At 47.0% G+C, this 17,609-nt stretch overlaps 1 protein-coding gene across 1 annotated transcript in view; it reads right to left on the reverse strand.

Annotated features, from left to right (window-relative positions):
• Window positions 1-17,609, reverse strand: part of TMEM131 (transmembrane protein 131) — a 334,866-nt gene that overhangs the window by 113,400 nt on the left and 203,857 nt on the right. The window contains exon 25 of the mRNA XM_029603311.1: window positions 502-688. Within this exon, the coding sequence (XP_029459171.1) occupies window positions 502-688 (187 nt within the window). The remainder of the gene's footprint in view (window positions 1-501; window positions 689-17,609) is intronic.

Below are 17,609 nucleotides of genomic sequence, written 5' to 3' on the forward strand. Positions count from 1 at the left end.
GATTTGACTTCATTTGGCGTGAGGAAAGTCTCAGAAAGATGAAATTTTGTTATGTTATCTCACCCTAGCTTGAGTCCATCAAGCTAGGGTGAGAGAGCACAGTATAAATTTCATCTTTGTGAGACTTTCCTCACGCCAAATGAAGTCAAACCTTCACCACCTCACATCGAGCTATTATATGACCGTCCGATTGGCATATCAATACTTCAAACAGGGAGTGCACAAAAAAATGCACTTTCAAGTGATACAAACTGCCCAAGCGATCACAATCTCCCCTAGTCAAATGCCTTGAAAATACTAATTGCCGAAAAGCTTATTTTGAAGATCTTTATGACAGTAAACCCTAGGGATTTACCCACTTAACAAGACTTTAAAATAGAACATTTATGGCGTTTACTATCAATCTTTTCAAGGCATTTGTCACAAGCAGCATTCATACATTGCATTAACTGTTTATATAAGGATTTGGGTGAGAAATTGTATTTTCAGAAAGTTACTTACAATATGACAATGTCTTTAGAGGCATTTGGACGTAGTGCAAACTCTTGACAGTTGACAACTTTAAATCCATATCCTTCACAAGAGTATCCACTGATTTCCATGGACTTCATATTAATTTGGAGCTGCCCTGTATTTTCCACTTTGAAGATCCTCTTCAGTGTGAAATTTGGTTCTTTTAGTTTCAGTTCTAGAACAAACCATAAAATCATTTTCGCTTTTGTATCACTTGAGACGTAAAGTCTTTAGGAACAGGTACTTTTTTTTTTAAAGGAGTAACAAATAAGGGAAACACCATTAGAATGCTATTTTCAGAGAACCACAATTACTGATCAGTATTTATCCTTTGTCCACAAATAAGCATATCTACTACAGAAATACTAAGGATTAAGTAGCAACGAATTGTTTGATAAGAAAGCACCAAGATGGAAGAAAAAACAGATACAATTCTTATCCATTTTATTTTTGGTATACAAACAGGTATGTGTGGGGAGGAGTGAATGTTTACAAAATCACAAACCTATTGACAATTTGAGGAAAGAGTATCACTGACTAACGAAAAAAAAAAGAAAAAAGAACTGATTTCAGTGCTTGGAAAAATCAAAGAAACTATTCTAAAGAACAAACTTACAGAACATAGTAGACAGACATGGTTTAACAGGACACAGCCAACATGGGTTTATCCAATGGATAATGGCGAGCCAGTGGATTTAGTGTATCTGGATGTTCAGAAGGCATTTGACAAAGTCCCTCATGAGAGGTTCCTCAGGAAACTGGTTATGGGATAGGAGGTAATGTCCTACTGTGGGCCACAAACTAGTTAAGAGAGAGGAAACAGAGTACGACTAAATGATCAGTTTTCTCAATGAAGGAAAGTAAATAGAGTGCTCCAGGGATCTAGCACTTTTCAACATAAATGATCTGGAAAAGGGAATGAGTGAAGTGATCAAATATGCAGACAATATAAAATTATTCCAAATTGTTAAATCATAAGGGGATTGTGAGAAATTACAGGGCAACCAAATAGTAGATGAAGCTTAATGTGGACAAGTGCAAAGTGATACACGTGGAAAAACAATAATCCAAACTATAGTTACATGATGTTAGGTTCCATATTAAAATTCACCACTTAAGTGTCACATTAAAATCCTCTGATGGGTGTGTGGTAATGTTCAAAAAAGCAATGTTTAGAATTATTAGGAAGGAAATGGAGAATATCATAATACCTCTGCAACACTTCCACGGTTCAACTGCACGTAGAGTATTATATGCAATTCTGGTCATCACATCTCAAAAACGATTCAGCGGAACTAGAAAAGGGCAACCAAAATGATAAAGGGGATGGAACGGCTCCCATGTGAGGAAAAGCTAAAGAGGTTAGGACTCTTCAGCATGAAGAAGAGACGGTTGATGGGAGATATAATAAGTGTTTGTAAAATGAGTAGCGTGATAAGGATAAATGCAGATGGTTGTTTACCCTTTCAAAAAATAAAAAGACTAGGGGATACTTCATGACTAAGTGACATTTAAAACAAATCTGAGAAAATATTTTTCTTTACTTAATGAACAATTAAGCTCTGGAATTCATTTCTGGAGGATGTGGTAAAGGCAGTTAGCATAGCTGGCTTCTTGTAGGAAAGGTCCGTAATAGCCTTGGAGAAGCTACTACTTAACCTGGGTTTAAGCAGCATGGATTTATTTGGGAGCCTGCCAAGAACCTGCGATCTAGATTGGCCGCTATTGGAAACGGGAGAATGGTCTTGATGGACCCCGTATGGTGGTTATGTTCTTACATCTCAATCTGAATAAAGTGGGAAATAGAATAAAGCACAAGAAAACAATCAGAAAGCAAAACACACATCCAAACTCTCCTCCCCAAAATGGGTGACAAACTCCAGACCTATACCTGTTTTAACAAATATAGCAAAGTATGCTGGGGAATGCAATCTCTTCACTGGTATAGCCCAATTTGAAACCCAGAACTATAATCTTCCTGCTGACAGAAGGTAGGAGGGTGAAAATGGGTGCTGCATATTTGTAATCATGGCTGTATTTTAGCTACCTGGGAGAGTTTGCTGGCAGAACAGGTTAAGTTGTCACAAGTCTTTGTTAAAGACATTTTTATTTAAGCAAGCATATTATTAAATTGTCAGGAAGTCAGATGATTAAGACCAGAGCTGCATGTAAATTTCGATGCAGAGATTTATGTACTGTGTGTTTTTGTTCTGTGCATTTCAAATAGTTATAACTTTTTTTGTGTATCGCTTAGATTCATGTTAAGCGATTCATAAATTGTAATAAGATAAAGTGCAGAAGGCAGACCCTTGACAGAGAAAGCAAGCTCCCAGAATATAATATTGGGTTTAAATTTGTAAAATGTTTTCTAACTGGCTGGGAAGCAGATAGTATCTTCCATATAACTAGCTTACTTGAAAATACCCTTAAAGTAGAAATTTAAAAAATACAGATGTCGAAACGTTATCAATATATCTTATAGACAAGAGCTCTTAAATTACAGGGCTAAATCTGCTCATCACACCTTGATTAGCAGGTACTTCAGTGTAGGAACTAGGATATTGGCTGTGACCTCCAAATCCCATAAAACATCTGACCCTGTTTTTGGCTGGGTGATAGTGTAGGGCTAAGACTCACTGCCCTTATATTTACTATAAAGTCTAGCACTCTTTTACTGCTGGAAATAGAAAAAAACATCTATTCTGGAGAAAGGTACCTTTCTAAACCTCTTTCCTACAGAATTTCTTAGAGGTGGATAAAAGAAAATGGGGCTGATGAAGACCCTCGCTGAAATCATTGCTGATTTTCTGCTCAGATATTTTGGTACACATGGCAAAATCCAGTGGCAATGTGGGATGTAATAGTGGCAACGTGGAATGTAATAATGGCCACGTATGCTAATTAGATACACATGAAATCCGCGCAGAGCAAACAAATGCCATTTTGCGCACAGTAACATGAGCAAATAGCCCTATGTAGTAAAAAGCGCAGACATCTGAGCAGAAATCCACGTATGCTTGCAGTTGATTTGCGGGTCAAAAGCCTTTCTTAAAAAAAAAAAAAAAAAAAAAAAGGAAATTACTTACCTGATAATTTTGTTTTCCTTAGTGTAGACAGACGGACTCAGGACCAATGGGTATAGTGTACTCCTGATAGCAGAGACGGATCAGATTTCAATCGGACATCAGCTCTAGTACATATACCCCTGCAGGAAGTGCAGCTCTTCAGTATTCTCCTCAAAAAGCACTGTGGATATATGTATGACTGAATAATTTGAATAACTTGTGTAACTTCATAACTTGGTTAAATTGATTAACTTGAATCGGTTTAATTGGCTATAGCTGGAGACCGCCAGTGCCCTCAACCGTGAAACGTAGACACCCGGTAGGGTGGGTGCCCTAGATGAAGGAAAGCATGGCTTATCCTTGATGCCCTTGCTCTCGGAGCTATCCCCCGAGGCTTTCATGAGTAACGGCAGCCGTGGGTGGGATGCTGAGTCCATCTGTCTACACTAAGGAAAAAGAAATTATCAGGTAAGTAATTTCTCCATTTCCTAGCATGTAGCAGATAGACTCAGGACCAATGGGATGTATAAAAGCTGCTCCCGAACCGGGTGGGAGGCTGCCCGTGACCCACTTAGTACTGCCCTTGCAAATGTTGTGTCCTCCCGAGCCTGAACATCCAGGTGGTAAAACCTGGAGAAGGTGAGGATGGAGGACCATGTCACCGCCCAACAGATCTTGGCAGGTGACAGCATCTTGGTTTCTGCCCAGGACACTGCCTGGGCCCTAGTAGAATGGGCCTTGATTTGTAGAGGTGGTGGCTTGCCTACTTCTACGTAGACCGCCTTGATGACTTCCTTGATCCAGCGGGCTATGGTTGCTCGTGAGGCCTTGCTTCTTCCCGCTGTGAAGGACGAACAAGTGGTCTGTCTTTCATATGGATTCCGACAACTCCAGATATCTGGCCAGGAGTCTGCCGATGTTGAGGTAACGTAGACTTTTGGCCTCTTCCGAATTCTTGTGTTCATCTGGCGATGGTAGCGAGATGGTTTGGTTAAGGTGGAAGTGAGACACCACTTTGGGGAGGAACGAGGGAACCGTGCGCAACTGGATGGTTCCGGGGGTGAGCCTGAGGAACGGCTCGCGACAGGAGAGTGCTTGTAGCTCGGATATGCGACGGGCTGAACATACTGCCAAGCAGGAAGGCTGTTTTCAATGTTAACAGTCGGAGAGACAGGCCTCGGAGAAGTCTGAACGAGGCTCCTGCTAAGAAATCCGGGACCAGAGGTTGAGGTTCCAAAGAGGCACCGGCCACTTTAGGGGTGGTCGGATGTGTTTAACTCCTTTCAGGAAGCGGGAGTCATCCGGGTGAGAGGCTATGCTGCCATCCTCGTTCTTGGTGCCGTAGCATGATAATGCGTCCACCTGTACCTTGATGGAGTGAGGGACAATCCCTTCTGAAGGCCGTTCTGTAGGAATTCCAAGACCGCGGGGATTCTGACTGAGCGAGGTATGATGTTGTGGTCCTCGCACCAGGCTTCGAATACTCTCCACACCCTTATGTATGTTAGAGATGTGAAGAATTTGCGTGCTCAGAGTAGAGTGTCAATTACAGCTCCCGAGTATCCGCTCTTTCTCAGACGAGCCCCCTCAATGGCCAGACCGTAAGAGAGAATCGAGCTGGGACCTTGTGGAGGATCGGTCCCTGTTGGAGCAGGTCTCTGTGTGGAGGTAGTGGCAGGGGGTTTCCTGTCAGTAATCTCCACATGTCTGCGTACCATGGTCTTCTTGGCCAGTCCGGGGCCACAAGAAGTACCTGTCCCCTGTGTAAACTTATCTTGTGAATGATCGCGCCTAGTAGGGGCCATGGTGGGAAGGAGTATAGCAGAGTCTCCTGTGGCCATGTCTGAACCAGGGTATCTATGCCTTGGGACTGAGGTTCCCGTCTGGGCTGAAGCAACTGGGCACTTGGGCGTTGGACCGGTTTGCCAGAAGGTCCATGGTTGATGTTCCCCAACGGTTCACTATCAGTTGGAACGCTGTGGTCGACAGCTTCCATTCTCCTGGGTCCAGACTTTCTCTGCTGAGGTAATCTGCCATGATGTTGTCTTTCCCGGCAATGTGGACAGCCGAGATCTCCTGGAGATTCCCTTCCGCCCATGACATTAGGGGGTCTGTTTCCAGGGACACCTGTTGGCTCCTGGTTCCTCCCTGACGGTTGATGTATGCCACTGTTGTGGCGTTGTCCGACATTACCCCGACCGCTTTGTCTCGGAGTCTGTGAACGAACCGTAGGCAGGCTAGTCTGACTGCCCTGGCTTCTAGGCGATTGATGTTCCACCCCAACTCTTCTGCGTTCCACTGTCTTTGGGCGGTTAGCTCTTCGCAGTGTGCTCCCCACCCTCGTAAGCTGGCATCCGTGGTGAGGATCCAGGTCAGTGAGGATAGTCTTGTTCCCTGGCTCAGGTGGCCGTCTTGTAGCCTCCACCGTAGTTTGGTTTGAACTCTACCTGGGAGCGGTAGAAGTACTATGTAGTTCTGAGACAGTGGGCTCCATCGCGATAGAAGTGAGCACTGTAGGGGCCTCATATGAGCTCGTGCCCATGGTACTACTTCCAGCGTGGATGCCATGAGACAGAGGACTTGTAGGTAATCCCATGCTGTGGGGCGATGTTCGCTCAGCAGGGTTCGTAACTGGCTCATCAGTTTTAATCTCCTCGCCGGTGTCAGGATAACCTTGTCTTCCCTGGTGTCGAATTGGACTCCTAAGTATTTGAGGGTCTGTGAGGGTTGCAGACAGCTCTTGTTTGTGTTTACCACCCATCCGAGACTCTCCAGTAGGGTCTGGACTCTGCTGGTTGCCTGGCAACTTTCCTCTGGGGATTTCGCCCTGATCAACCAGTCATCTAAGTAAGGGTGTACAAGGATTCCTTCCTTCCTCAGTGTTGCCAGCACCACCACTATTATCTTGGTGAACGTCCGGGGTGCTGTGGCTAACCCGAAGGGTAATGCCCAGAACTGGTAGTGACGGTCCAGGATTTTGAAGCGAAGGAAGCGCTGTTCTTGATGGATCGGAATGTGTAGGTAGGCTTCCAACAGATCCAGGGATGTGAGGAATTCTCCCGGTTGTATTGCCCTTATTACAGAGTGTAGGGTTTCCATGCGGAAGCGGGGGATCCTCAGGTGGCGGTTGACTTTGAGGTCCAGGATGGGCCTGAACGTTCCCTCTTTCTTGGGGTTGATAAAATAGACGGAATAGTGTCCAGTATTTATTTGTTGCGGAGGCACTGGGGTTTGGCCTCTAGGGCCAGTAATCTGGTTAGAGTCGCCTCCACTGCCACCTTCTTGGAGGGGTTGTGGCAGGGGGAATTCCACGAACTTGTCCAGAGGGGTTCAGAGGAAGTCCAGGTAGTACCCCTCTCGAATGAAAGTTAGGACCCACTTGTCTGAAGTTATCTTGACACATCTTTGGTAGAATAGGGCAAGTCTGCCCCCTATGGCTTCTTCCTTTGGACGGGTTGGCCGAATCTCATTGTGGGGTGCGGCTGGGGGCCCGAGCTGGTTCCCCTTTTGTTGTGCTTGTTCCGAAATGACTGGTTCCTGCCTGTAGGATGAGGCACGTGATAAGAGTTTTTGTATGGATTGAAGCGCTGCAAACCTCTTCCCCTGTAAGATCGGGGGAAGGGGCATGGGTGTTTCTTATTCCTGTCCTCCGGCAGTCGCGGCAATGGGGACTCTCCCCATTTGTTAGCCGGTTTGTCTAGTTCGCTGCCAAACAGGAGGGATCCCTTGAAGAGCATCCTTGTGAGTCGCGTTTTGGATGATGCGTCGGCCGACCAGCTTCGGAGCCAGAGTTGCCTCCTGGCTGCCACAGCTGATGGCACTCCTCTAGCCGCTGTGCACACCAGGTCGGAAGCAGCATCCGCAAGGAATGATACTGCTGGTTCCATGGCTTCCCCAGGGGTGTTGCTCTTGGTCTGTGATAGGCAGGCACGTGTCACCACGGTGCAGCAGGCCGCTATTTTAGGGACATAGTGGCGACAAAGGATTGTTTGAGGATGGATTGCAGACATCGGTCATGAGCATCTTTGAGCGCTGCACCTCCCTCCACTGGGATGGTGGTACACTTCGAGACCGCTCAGACCATGGCATTCACTTTTGGGCATGTCAGGTCTTTGGCCGCCGGGTCCAGAGGGTACATGGCTGCCATAGCCCGTCCCCCTTTGAATGAGGACTCTGGAGCACTCCATTCCAGGTCAATTAGCTGCTGGGCGGCTTGTAACAGAGGGAAATGGCGGGAAGTCTGGCGGAGTCCCTCTAGCAGGGGATTAGTCTTAGGTTCCCCTGAAGCGCTTGTGTCCGGGATAGCAAGCTCCTTCAGGCTGTGGGTAACCGGGTCTGGGAATTCGTCCTTGGTGAAGAAGCGTCTCAAGTTCCGGTGAGGCTCTGTTCCCGGGGGGAGTTCCCCCTCTTCTAGGGGCTCTGATTCCTCTTCAGAGTTATCAGTGTCCCCGTAGGTGGGACTTCTTGGCGGTGGAAACATGTTTGGACCTAGAGGGGCCTGGGACATGAAGGTCTTCTGGTGGAGACTGTGGCTGTTTTGCCGGAGGCTCCGTCTGCATGTGAACGAAGGTGTGTAGGCCTTTGAAGAATTCCACCCATGAGATGGATGCTGGGTCCAAGCTAGGGGGCGCTGAGTCCCTGGGGGTCCCCGTTTAAGGGGGAGTCCCGCTGGAATATGCTAGGTCCGGGGTACTCATTGAGGAGCTAGTACTTGGCCCTGGGTGGGACCGGCCCTGGGCTGGATCTCCCAGGGCCTCCTCGCACTGGATGCACAGGGCATTGGCCTCTTCGTTTTCTGCGGCTCTGATATGGCATGCTGGGCAGAGGCCTTGAGCCTTTATCTCCGTTTCCGGTGGTGCCATGGATGTAGGCGCGAAAAATCTTTAGGCTCTTAGTGCGAAGATGTGCGTGTGGGTTGTGTGCGCCTAAGCCACAGTTATGCGCCCGGCCTAGTGAGCATGTGTTGTGCGCGTATCTTATGAGCACGGCACTTGTGCGTGAAACCTTATGTGCACGGCACTTGTGCGTGTACCTTATGCGCACATGTACTTTTGTGCACCTAGCGAGCCTTGTGCGCCCGGGTCGAGGCAGTGGACAGAGCGGCGAATAGGGCCAAAATGGCGACGGCGACCACACGGGCAATATGGCAATCACCTCGGAGGGTCTCCACGTGGGAGGACCCTTGAATCTAACCGGGGCCTGGCCCTGCTAGGGCAGATCAACCCGGTGACACTGGTCCCGGCCGGCAACCTGTGCGACTCTTCAAACCTCTGAGACCGGAGTCTTAGAAGAAGATTTCTACCTTACCTTGTCTTCGGCGCTTCCTGGTTTCTTTCCGGGCGGTCTCCGGCTGCGGGGGGAGAGGGCAAATACCTTCACCGCCGCGCTCGAGGATGCACCTGCTGCCTCTCAGCTGCACCCGAAGTCGGGGGCTAGGTCCTCACCGAGGATCAGCCGCCGGACCGAGGCTTACCTCCGAGGGACCACGGAAATCACCTCGGGAATTCTCAACTGGGGGAGGGACTCGAGGGTATCACTGCAGGAGAGTGGGGCGTGTCTGTAGAGGTAAGTTTTCTTCTGAATTTAGGATTTTTTTCTCCGTTGAATTTGCTCTAACACTGTGAAAGCATGCAGGTAGTCCCTAACTGCTATGGAGATGGAAAGTCTCACAAAGATGAAATTTTGAACTATGTTATCTCACCCTGGCTTGATGGTACCCTTGAATCCATCAAGCTAGGGTGAGAGAACACAGTAGAAATGGCATCTTTGTGAGACTTTCCTCACTCCAAATGATGTCAAATCTTCACCAAGGTGTACTGTGCTGTTCATACGTCTCACTTTACATGAGAAACTAGCCCCTAAATCCTAAACCACCACCGACACCTCACCTATTAGATGGCCCTCCTATAGATACACAAATACTTAAATACTATGAGGGCATTGTAAATAGGCGCTGTCTCTCTCATGCGAAAATAGGAATTATCGCAGGGTACGATAAGTTTACTGCACCACACGATACTTCCAATGCAAATCGGTATGTTACTGAGTGGCAATTCTAAAATTTCTAAATTTTCCCTAAACACTCCCCTTTTACTTAACACGGGTGTTATCAATGTGTTAACGCATTTTGATGAATCTAGGGGTGAGATGGTTCAAAGAGCACAACAAATGAACAATAGTATCCTGCTAAAGTTAGCCAGATAAATTGGCACAGATATTAAGTGGAGTTCTTTTGATTAAGTGCTCCAATTAATATAGCTGGATAAAGTTGTAGTTAGCTGGATTAATGCATATGACTTAGGTCTGCTCTCTGGCATGACTAGAATAAATAAAATCAAAGGCCATCTTGGACTTTACTTCTTACATTCCATTTCATCACAGATTCAGGAGATTAATTTCCTGGGTCTAACTTGAAAGATAAATCTGCAAATTTCTCCATACTGTAGCAGAGCTTTGTCTAATGGTTTTCTGTTTATTTAGCATAGCTAACTGGTGAATGTTATGTCCTACTCTTTTCTCACAACTTAAACACCTGGTTGGGAGTACTGAGGTACGATACTTGGAACTTCTAGAAGGTTGACGCTACTATCAGGAATAGGGATATCAGAAGTGAAGCTCCTTTAAAAGAGTTCCCCGGGAGATCACGTGAGGTAGCGAGAGAAGCGGATGTAGGTTTCCTCACTCCGAGTCTCACCGCGCCATCCAAACCCATCCCCCGTGCAATAATATTGGTGGATCAGTGAAAACATCTTCAGGGTTTTCCCCCTGACCGTGTGCGAATGTAAACTATCAACGATGGCGACGCGAGTTGTCCACAAGGATAAAGATCGGGAGAAAGACAAAAGTCAGGGCCTGGACCTGCCATCACCGCCTGCGGCCAAGACAACTGCGGTGCCGATACCGGATCTTGAAAATATCAAGTCAGCGGTGGTGGCGGTGATCGGTCTGGAGTTGAAAATGATTGCCGCGGAACTCACCCAAACTCTCACAGGCTATGAATCTCGGTTTGCAGAGGTGGAGAACCGAGTGTCTGAGGTGCAGGACGGTCTCACTATGGCGCAAAGCGCCACGTGGCGCTCCAGGCCTCGATGACGCAACAGGAGCAGCACATCGAGGACCTGGAGAACAGATCGCGCTGTTCAAATATTCGCCTAATTGGGCTCCCAGAGACTATCTGTGACGCGAATCTTTCTGCACTCCTCAAAAAATGGCTGAAAGCAACTTGACCTCCCGCGCGCTAATAGGTCCTTGCGGGTGGAGAGATCCCATCACTTGGGTCCTAAACAGGTAAATGCCACGCGCCCTCGGCCGGTTATTGCCAAGCTCCTTAATTATGCCCATAAGGTAGACATCCTGCGCGCTCCCCGGGGTGGACGCTCTCTCACTTACGATGAACAGAAGATCCTCCTCTTTCCTCCGCGAACGTTTTGGCGCAGCGACGAGCTATGGTGCCACACTGTTCACAGCTAATCAATCTGGGCCTTTGTGCGACATTACTCTATCCGGCGCGGATGCGCGTGGTGACCGATGAGGGAGTGAAATGGGTGGAGGGCCCCGAAGAGGCGAAACGCTTTAACGCTTTTTCTATACCGACCTTCATAGTTAAAAAAAACCCATATCGGATCGGTTTACATCGAACAGGGTAATAACTGGAGTGACAACTAGAATAAATAAGCAAATGAAGTAGAAGAGACCAAAAAGTTACATTCAAACAAGGGATAAGAACTTGGAAGCTTAATCAGCTGGAAAGAGAGGTTAAAGCAACGGTAAGAATATAATATAATACAATACAGTAGAGAGAAAAAAAGATTAAATCATCATGTGCTTTGAAGTATCAGTGCTTTGTGTAGTATCAGTGCTTTGTGAGTGAACGCAGGAGTCGGGAGTCTGGATCTTTACATTGAGGGAGCTGATAGTGTTGTATCATATAAAGGGGCATGGAGTAAACGGCGCCCTTCTCTGGAACGCTGACACTGCGCTACTCTTTGGTGAGCTTGACAATGAACCCGAGGTTCAATTTAAAAACTTTCTGTAATTTACTGCGTTGGCCTGCACTATCGGCGGGATTATCAACCCCAATGCCTGTTAGCCCTCCGTTACGATTTCCGGGCACAAGTTCTCGCCGCTTCTGCGCCGGCTCTCAGAGTTGTAGGTGAGAGGGGAGCGGCTCTCAGCGGCAGTCGTTCCCGGGCCTTTGGAGACTGCCAGTTGCTGTGGGCTCTGTTTCCGGAGACGCCATATGCTGTGCTGCTACCCAACTGGGCCTTCAATATTTTAAGCTTAGAGGTCTTAGCGATCTTCGGCGACTCTCTGAATTTGACTAGCCCCCGATGCCAACTTAATCAAGCCTTGCTGGAGACATCGGCTATTGACATTTTCCTTTCATCACCCACCCACGATAAAAAAGTTGAATCTGGAGATCGCCATAGAGCCTGGAGAATATTCATACATGGGGGGGGGGCAATGTGCTCCTTCACAATCAGGACTGGATTCAAAGGACAAGCTGGGTCTCTTTTGAGGCTTATTGGTGATCTCTCACATCCAGCGGGGTGTTGCACCTAATTCATGTGTTTGCAGTTTGAGTTTCTTGTTCCTGTTTGAAATGTATTGTAGGGGGAACTTTAAACTTTTTCTCTACTGTATTTTGTCTTTTGTATCTGGGGGTGACGGAAATGGATGATGGAAAGAGGTGGGGCAGGGAGGGGTTTTCTTTTGTTTGTTTTTTTTAACACTCTCTCCTGTGAACTGTTACCTCTTCCAATAGCGTCGGGGCTCCTGCCTCGATCTCGACAGCGCGGCTCCGTGCGAAGCAGGGCGTCCTCTTCCCCGATGGCGGCAGGGTTCCTTCACCAGCGTTGGCAGCACAGTCCCGTGCCAATCGGGGCGTTCCCTCCGGCAGTGACGTCAGGATTTCCTCTCCAACGCCGGCAGCATGGCCCCGCAGTAATCAGGGCCTGGACACGCCCCCTTGACGTCAGACGCCGACAGGGGATCAGCCTGCGCGGGAGATTTGTCTATTTAAAGACAGTCTTCTCTCGTGCTCTCTGCTTCGGCCACAAGTGTTTCTTGGAGTTTCCTGTTGCTTGTCTACCTGCTGCTATTTACCTGCCTGACCTGGACTGTTTATTGGATTACCCTTCTGTGCCGCCTGCCTTTCGGATTGTTTGCCTTGGCTCTTGTTTGTTCGCTGCCTGCCCTGGACTGCCTATTTGGACTACCCTACTGTGCCGCCTGCCTTTCGGATGATTTGCCTTGGTTCCTGTGGTCTGCTGCCTGTCCCGACCAGGATTGCCCATCTGGATTGCTCTGTCCGTCGCCCGTCTCGACTTGGATTGTCTCGGATCACGCTGCCCCTCTTCAGTTCCGGGAACCAAGGTCTCCGACCTTGGTTCCACACTAACCTGGTAACATGAACGGTGAGACAGTGATCTCTAAACCTGTTTTCAGGTACTTGTGGGGATGATGGCAGGGTAGGGGATCGGGAGGGTGAGAGAGGGAATGGGATAGTCTCTGACTTCAATGCTCAATGTTGTGGTTGTAACAACTGTAGCCTAACATGTCAGTCCTTGGCCAGGATCTGGTTATTCAGAGGGTGGACTCCGGCTGGGAGGGTCTGCACCCAGTTGCTAGGGTCAGATCTGTTACATGTACTTATCACAAATAGATGCCTTCTAATATAAAGACTTGCCTAGTGTCATGGAATGTGTGTGGCATACACTCCCCAATTAAGCGGTCCAAAATCTTAACTCATCTCAGGCGAACATCTACTGATGTAGGGTTTTCTACAGGAGACTCACCTTTCAGATTTGGAACATGCCAAATTGTGTAAACAATGGGTAGGTAGCGTTCATTACGCCTCGGCTACCACGCGATCAGCAGGGATGGCAATACTGTTTAACAAAGCTCTGCCCATACAGGTCCACAAGGAAATTAAAGATCCGGAGGGACGGTATCTTATTCTGGTAACTGATTTATATCACCAGACGGTGGTGTTCTGCAATCTTTACGCACCCAATACTTATAGTTCAGAGTTCTTCCAGGTTCTTTACCGCTTCTTGCTCCCATACTGGACCAACACACTTATTCTCGGGGGAGATTTTAACACTATGAGAACCCCAATTAGATGCCTCTCATAATAGACGTAGGGAAGGGAGTCCGGGAAAAGGTTCTGCATTTTTGGAGAGTACCTTGCATTTGGTAGACCCCTGGTGCACTTTACATCCCAGAGAAAAAGATTTCACACACCTTTCTCGGGCACATGCCACATACTCGCGCATTATTTCCTAGTCAGTGGTCATGCTTTTTCCAAGGTGTCCGATGCTGGGAAAGAAGCTATAGTGATCTCGGACCTCGCACCAGTGTGGCTCGATCTGACATTGCGGTCTGCATTGGGGGGGAGTTAGACTGTGGCGGTTCCCTTTCTACTTGGCCAAAGACAGGGTTTCCAACAGTATTTGGCTGAGAGATGGTCCGATTATGACAGGTTGAATCTGGAGCATAAGGGACACCCAACTCTCTTCTGGTATATGGCGAAAGCCGTTCTTCGGGGGGATATCATCTATTTGGCGCATCGTCAGAAAACCCTTAAGAGAATTTTACAGCTTAATACCCAGCTGCAGATTGTAAAGACTAAACTTCTTCAGACTAACACACGCTGTTTGAGAGAATTATCTTTCTATTCAATGTACGCTAAATACATTATTACATCAACGAGCAAAAAAGTTTGCTCTATTATCAACATTAGCTCTATAAATACAGTAATAAGACAGGCAAGCTGATTTCTCAATTCGATCCACACGAGCAACCCGTTTCGTTGCAGGCCTGTGCTCACCTGCGGGTTCCATTGAAACGAGTACACAGGTTATTTTATAGCTTTTCCGAGATTATTATGGCAAACTATCCGGCAGAGGGTTGGTCGGAGACAGCCTGCTCTCGGTTCTGTGCCTCCTTGCCAATACCACAGCTTACTGAGAACCAGCAGCAAACATTGAATTCCCTATTACTCCTGAGGAGATTAAGTTAGCAATCTATCGGTCCAAGAGATTGAAAGCCCCAGGTCCTGATGGATATTCAGCAGAATTTTATAAGTGTCTCGTCGATCGAATTGCCTCTCCTTTGGCATCACTTTTCTCGGATCTCTTTAGTCAGGGTAGCTTTCCGGCTCAGCAAAACCACGCCCATGTTACACTTATCCCTAACAACCTCTTCCCCACAAGAACCACTGTATTCTAGTGTACCGTAGTGTGTATCCACAAATCCAAATAAATGGTACAACCAGTAAATCTAAAACTAATATCTAAATCTTTCACCAGATATTTGTAGGCCCCTTATTCCAAGGGTCTGTATAGCATCACAGACTCTGTTATGGTCCAGGGTCACCTTGCTTTAATTTATAACAAAAAAATGAGGTTATAAATTAAAGCAAGGTGACCCTGGACCATAACAGAGTCTGTGATGCTATACAGACCCTTGGAATAAGGGGCCTACAAATATCTGGTGAAAGATTTAGATATTAGTTTTAGATTTACTGGTTGTACCATTTATTTGGATTTGTGGATACACTTATCCCTAAGCCAGGTACAGACCCTTTGTCTCCTGATTCATACTGACCCATTTCCCTAATCAACTTTGATCTAAAATTGTTGGCAAAAATACTGGCTGACCGGTTAGCCATCCTTCTCCTGTCATTAGTCGGTACTCATCAAGTGGGTTTTGTACGGAAGCGTTATGCACTTTCCAATGTGCGTCGGGTGCTCACTGCAATGGAAATGTGTCGCTCTACACAGACCCCCTTTTTAACTATTAGTTTTGACGCGGAGAAAGCTTTTGACAGAGTGGAGTGGCGTTATTTTACATACTGCATCACATGGGGTTCACGGGGTTTTTTTATGATGCCATACAACTGTTGTATACAAATCCCCAGGCAACTTTACTTGTAAATGGAGGTGAATCTGCTTCTTTTCCTATCCTACACGGTACGGAACAGGAGTGCCTGCTCTCTCCATTGCTTTTTATACTGCAATTGGAACCCTTATTAATGGCAATAGAAAAGACTCTCGAGATTCGGGGAATTCATTTTCAGGCAGAAATATTTAAGTGTGTAGCTTTCGTGGATGACCTGCTAGCTTTCCTAACGGATCCTACCACTTCCTTACCGCCACTCCTGAATTTGTTTGAGACCTTTGGCCTTTTTTCAGGATTTTGGCTCAATAGAGCTAAATCATCTGCTTTGGCATTCCCAGATGAGCTTAGAGAACGTTGGCGGAGACTGCTCTCCGTACTAGGGAATCCACTTGTCTGTGGACCCCGCCTAAGCCTATTTTCTCAACATCCCCCGCCTTCTCAGCTACACGCAGGACCTACTCCAGCAGTGGCGATCTTTGCCTTTGTCCTTGATTGGCCGAGTACATTTATATAAAATGGTGATCTTGCCTAAATGGCTACATATACTTCAAAATCTGTTACAGCTTACACGTCAAGATCTTCAGTCCATAGATCGCTTGCTGCGGCGATTTCTGTGGCAGGGGGAGGCTCTATTGCCACTTATCTGGCTACAGGAGCGATGGGGATTGGGAGTTCTAGGAGTGCTCCAGATGGAATTATACAATTTGGCATGCCACTTGAGAGTGATAAGGGACTGGATCTTAGGGGATTCTTCTTTCACACACTTCGCAGTACACATCAATCCCATTGATTTTACCTATACCCTCCAAGTAGAACCTGGTAAACTACCTTCTTTTTTGACTACCTCTAGTGTGAGTAGACCACTTAGGCATGCTTGGATGCAACTTACTAAGAGATTGAAGTTACCGCAAGTCTGTTGGTGTTTGAGGTAGTTGTGGGTGGATCCTTGGGCCGGTGGCAGATGACCACGCCCCAGGGGGAAAATCCTGAGAGGGATTCACCAGTCAGGCTCAGAGTATGGAGACAGACACACACTATTTCTTTTATTAAACAGTATATTGAACCACCAGAAGTGGCAGTAGTGAGCTGGAAGTGACCGGAAGGGCTGTAGTCCCTCAGGTACTGGAACAGTGATCCTGGATAACTGAGCTGTAGAGAAACTGAATATAGTGAGTAGGCAGGGTATGCAGAGTTCAGGAATAGAACCTTGATGGTAACACTCACACAATAGTCTCTAGAAGTAGTCCAGGTGTTGGAATGAGTTAGGCCCTTGAGGAGCGAGTACCTGGTTCCAGGGTAAGTTCTGAGAGAGAGATGGTAACTCACTGGTGTAGTAGGCAGCGATGACTTCCAGGCAAAATAAGTATTCAGCAACCAATCTGGGAACATGGGCCCTCGAGGAGTGAGTACCGGTTCCTGACTGTGACCTGAAAAACAAAGAGCGAGGCCCCCGAGGAACGGGTACCCCTGGTAAGTCCGAGGAGGCAGAGTAGCTAGGAGAGTGCGAAACTGGTCCTTGCTAACTCAATTAGTTAGCGATTTCTGAGACGTTATATATCCGGTACGGATGACATCATCTCAGGGGGACGCCCCCGAGGTTCGCGCCACTGCTGATACATCAGTCGGGGCCGCGCCGCGCACGCACGCTTAGGCTCTTGTGAATCATGGCGGATTTCAGAGTCGAGCCGCTCCAGGGGTGCCGGGAGGAGTCGGCACAATGAAGTAGGAAATGAAAAGAAATTTGAATATATAGAGAACTCGTTGAAATATGTAAATTTGAGAGTTTTGAATTTTCCTGTTCAGAATTTGATTGCTGCGAGTGATATGTTCAAAGAGTATTTGCATTTCGTGTTAAAAATGCCAAAGGAGTCACTACCAGCCTTTTCAAAAGTATATTATTTACCTGTAAAATCTGTGACAGCTAACCAACAGTCTAATTTACCAATCGAGAGTAATGGAGAGATTACTTACCTGATAATCTCGTTTTCCCTTAGTGTATGCAGATGGACTCAGAACAAATGGGTATAGTGTGCTCGTGCTAGCAGTTGGAGACGGATCTGACGTCAGCACGTGGTACATATACCCCTGCAGGAAGTGCAGCAACTCAGGAATTTCCGTCTCCAAAGC

The sequence above is a fragment of the Rhinatrema bivittatum genome, chromosome 5, assembly GCF_901001135.1.
Source record: "Rhinatrema bivittatum chromosome 5, aRhiBiv1.1, whole genome shotgun sequence".
Lineage (NCBI taxonomy): Eukaryota > Metazoa > Chordata > Amphibia > Gymnophiona > Rhinatrematidae > Rhinatrema > Rhinatrema bivittatum.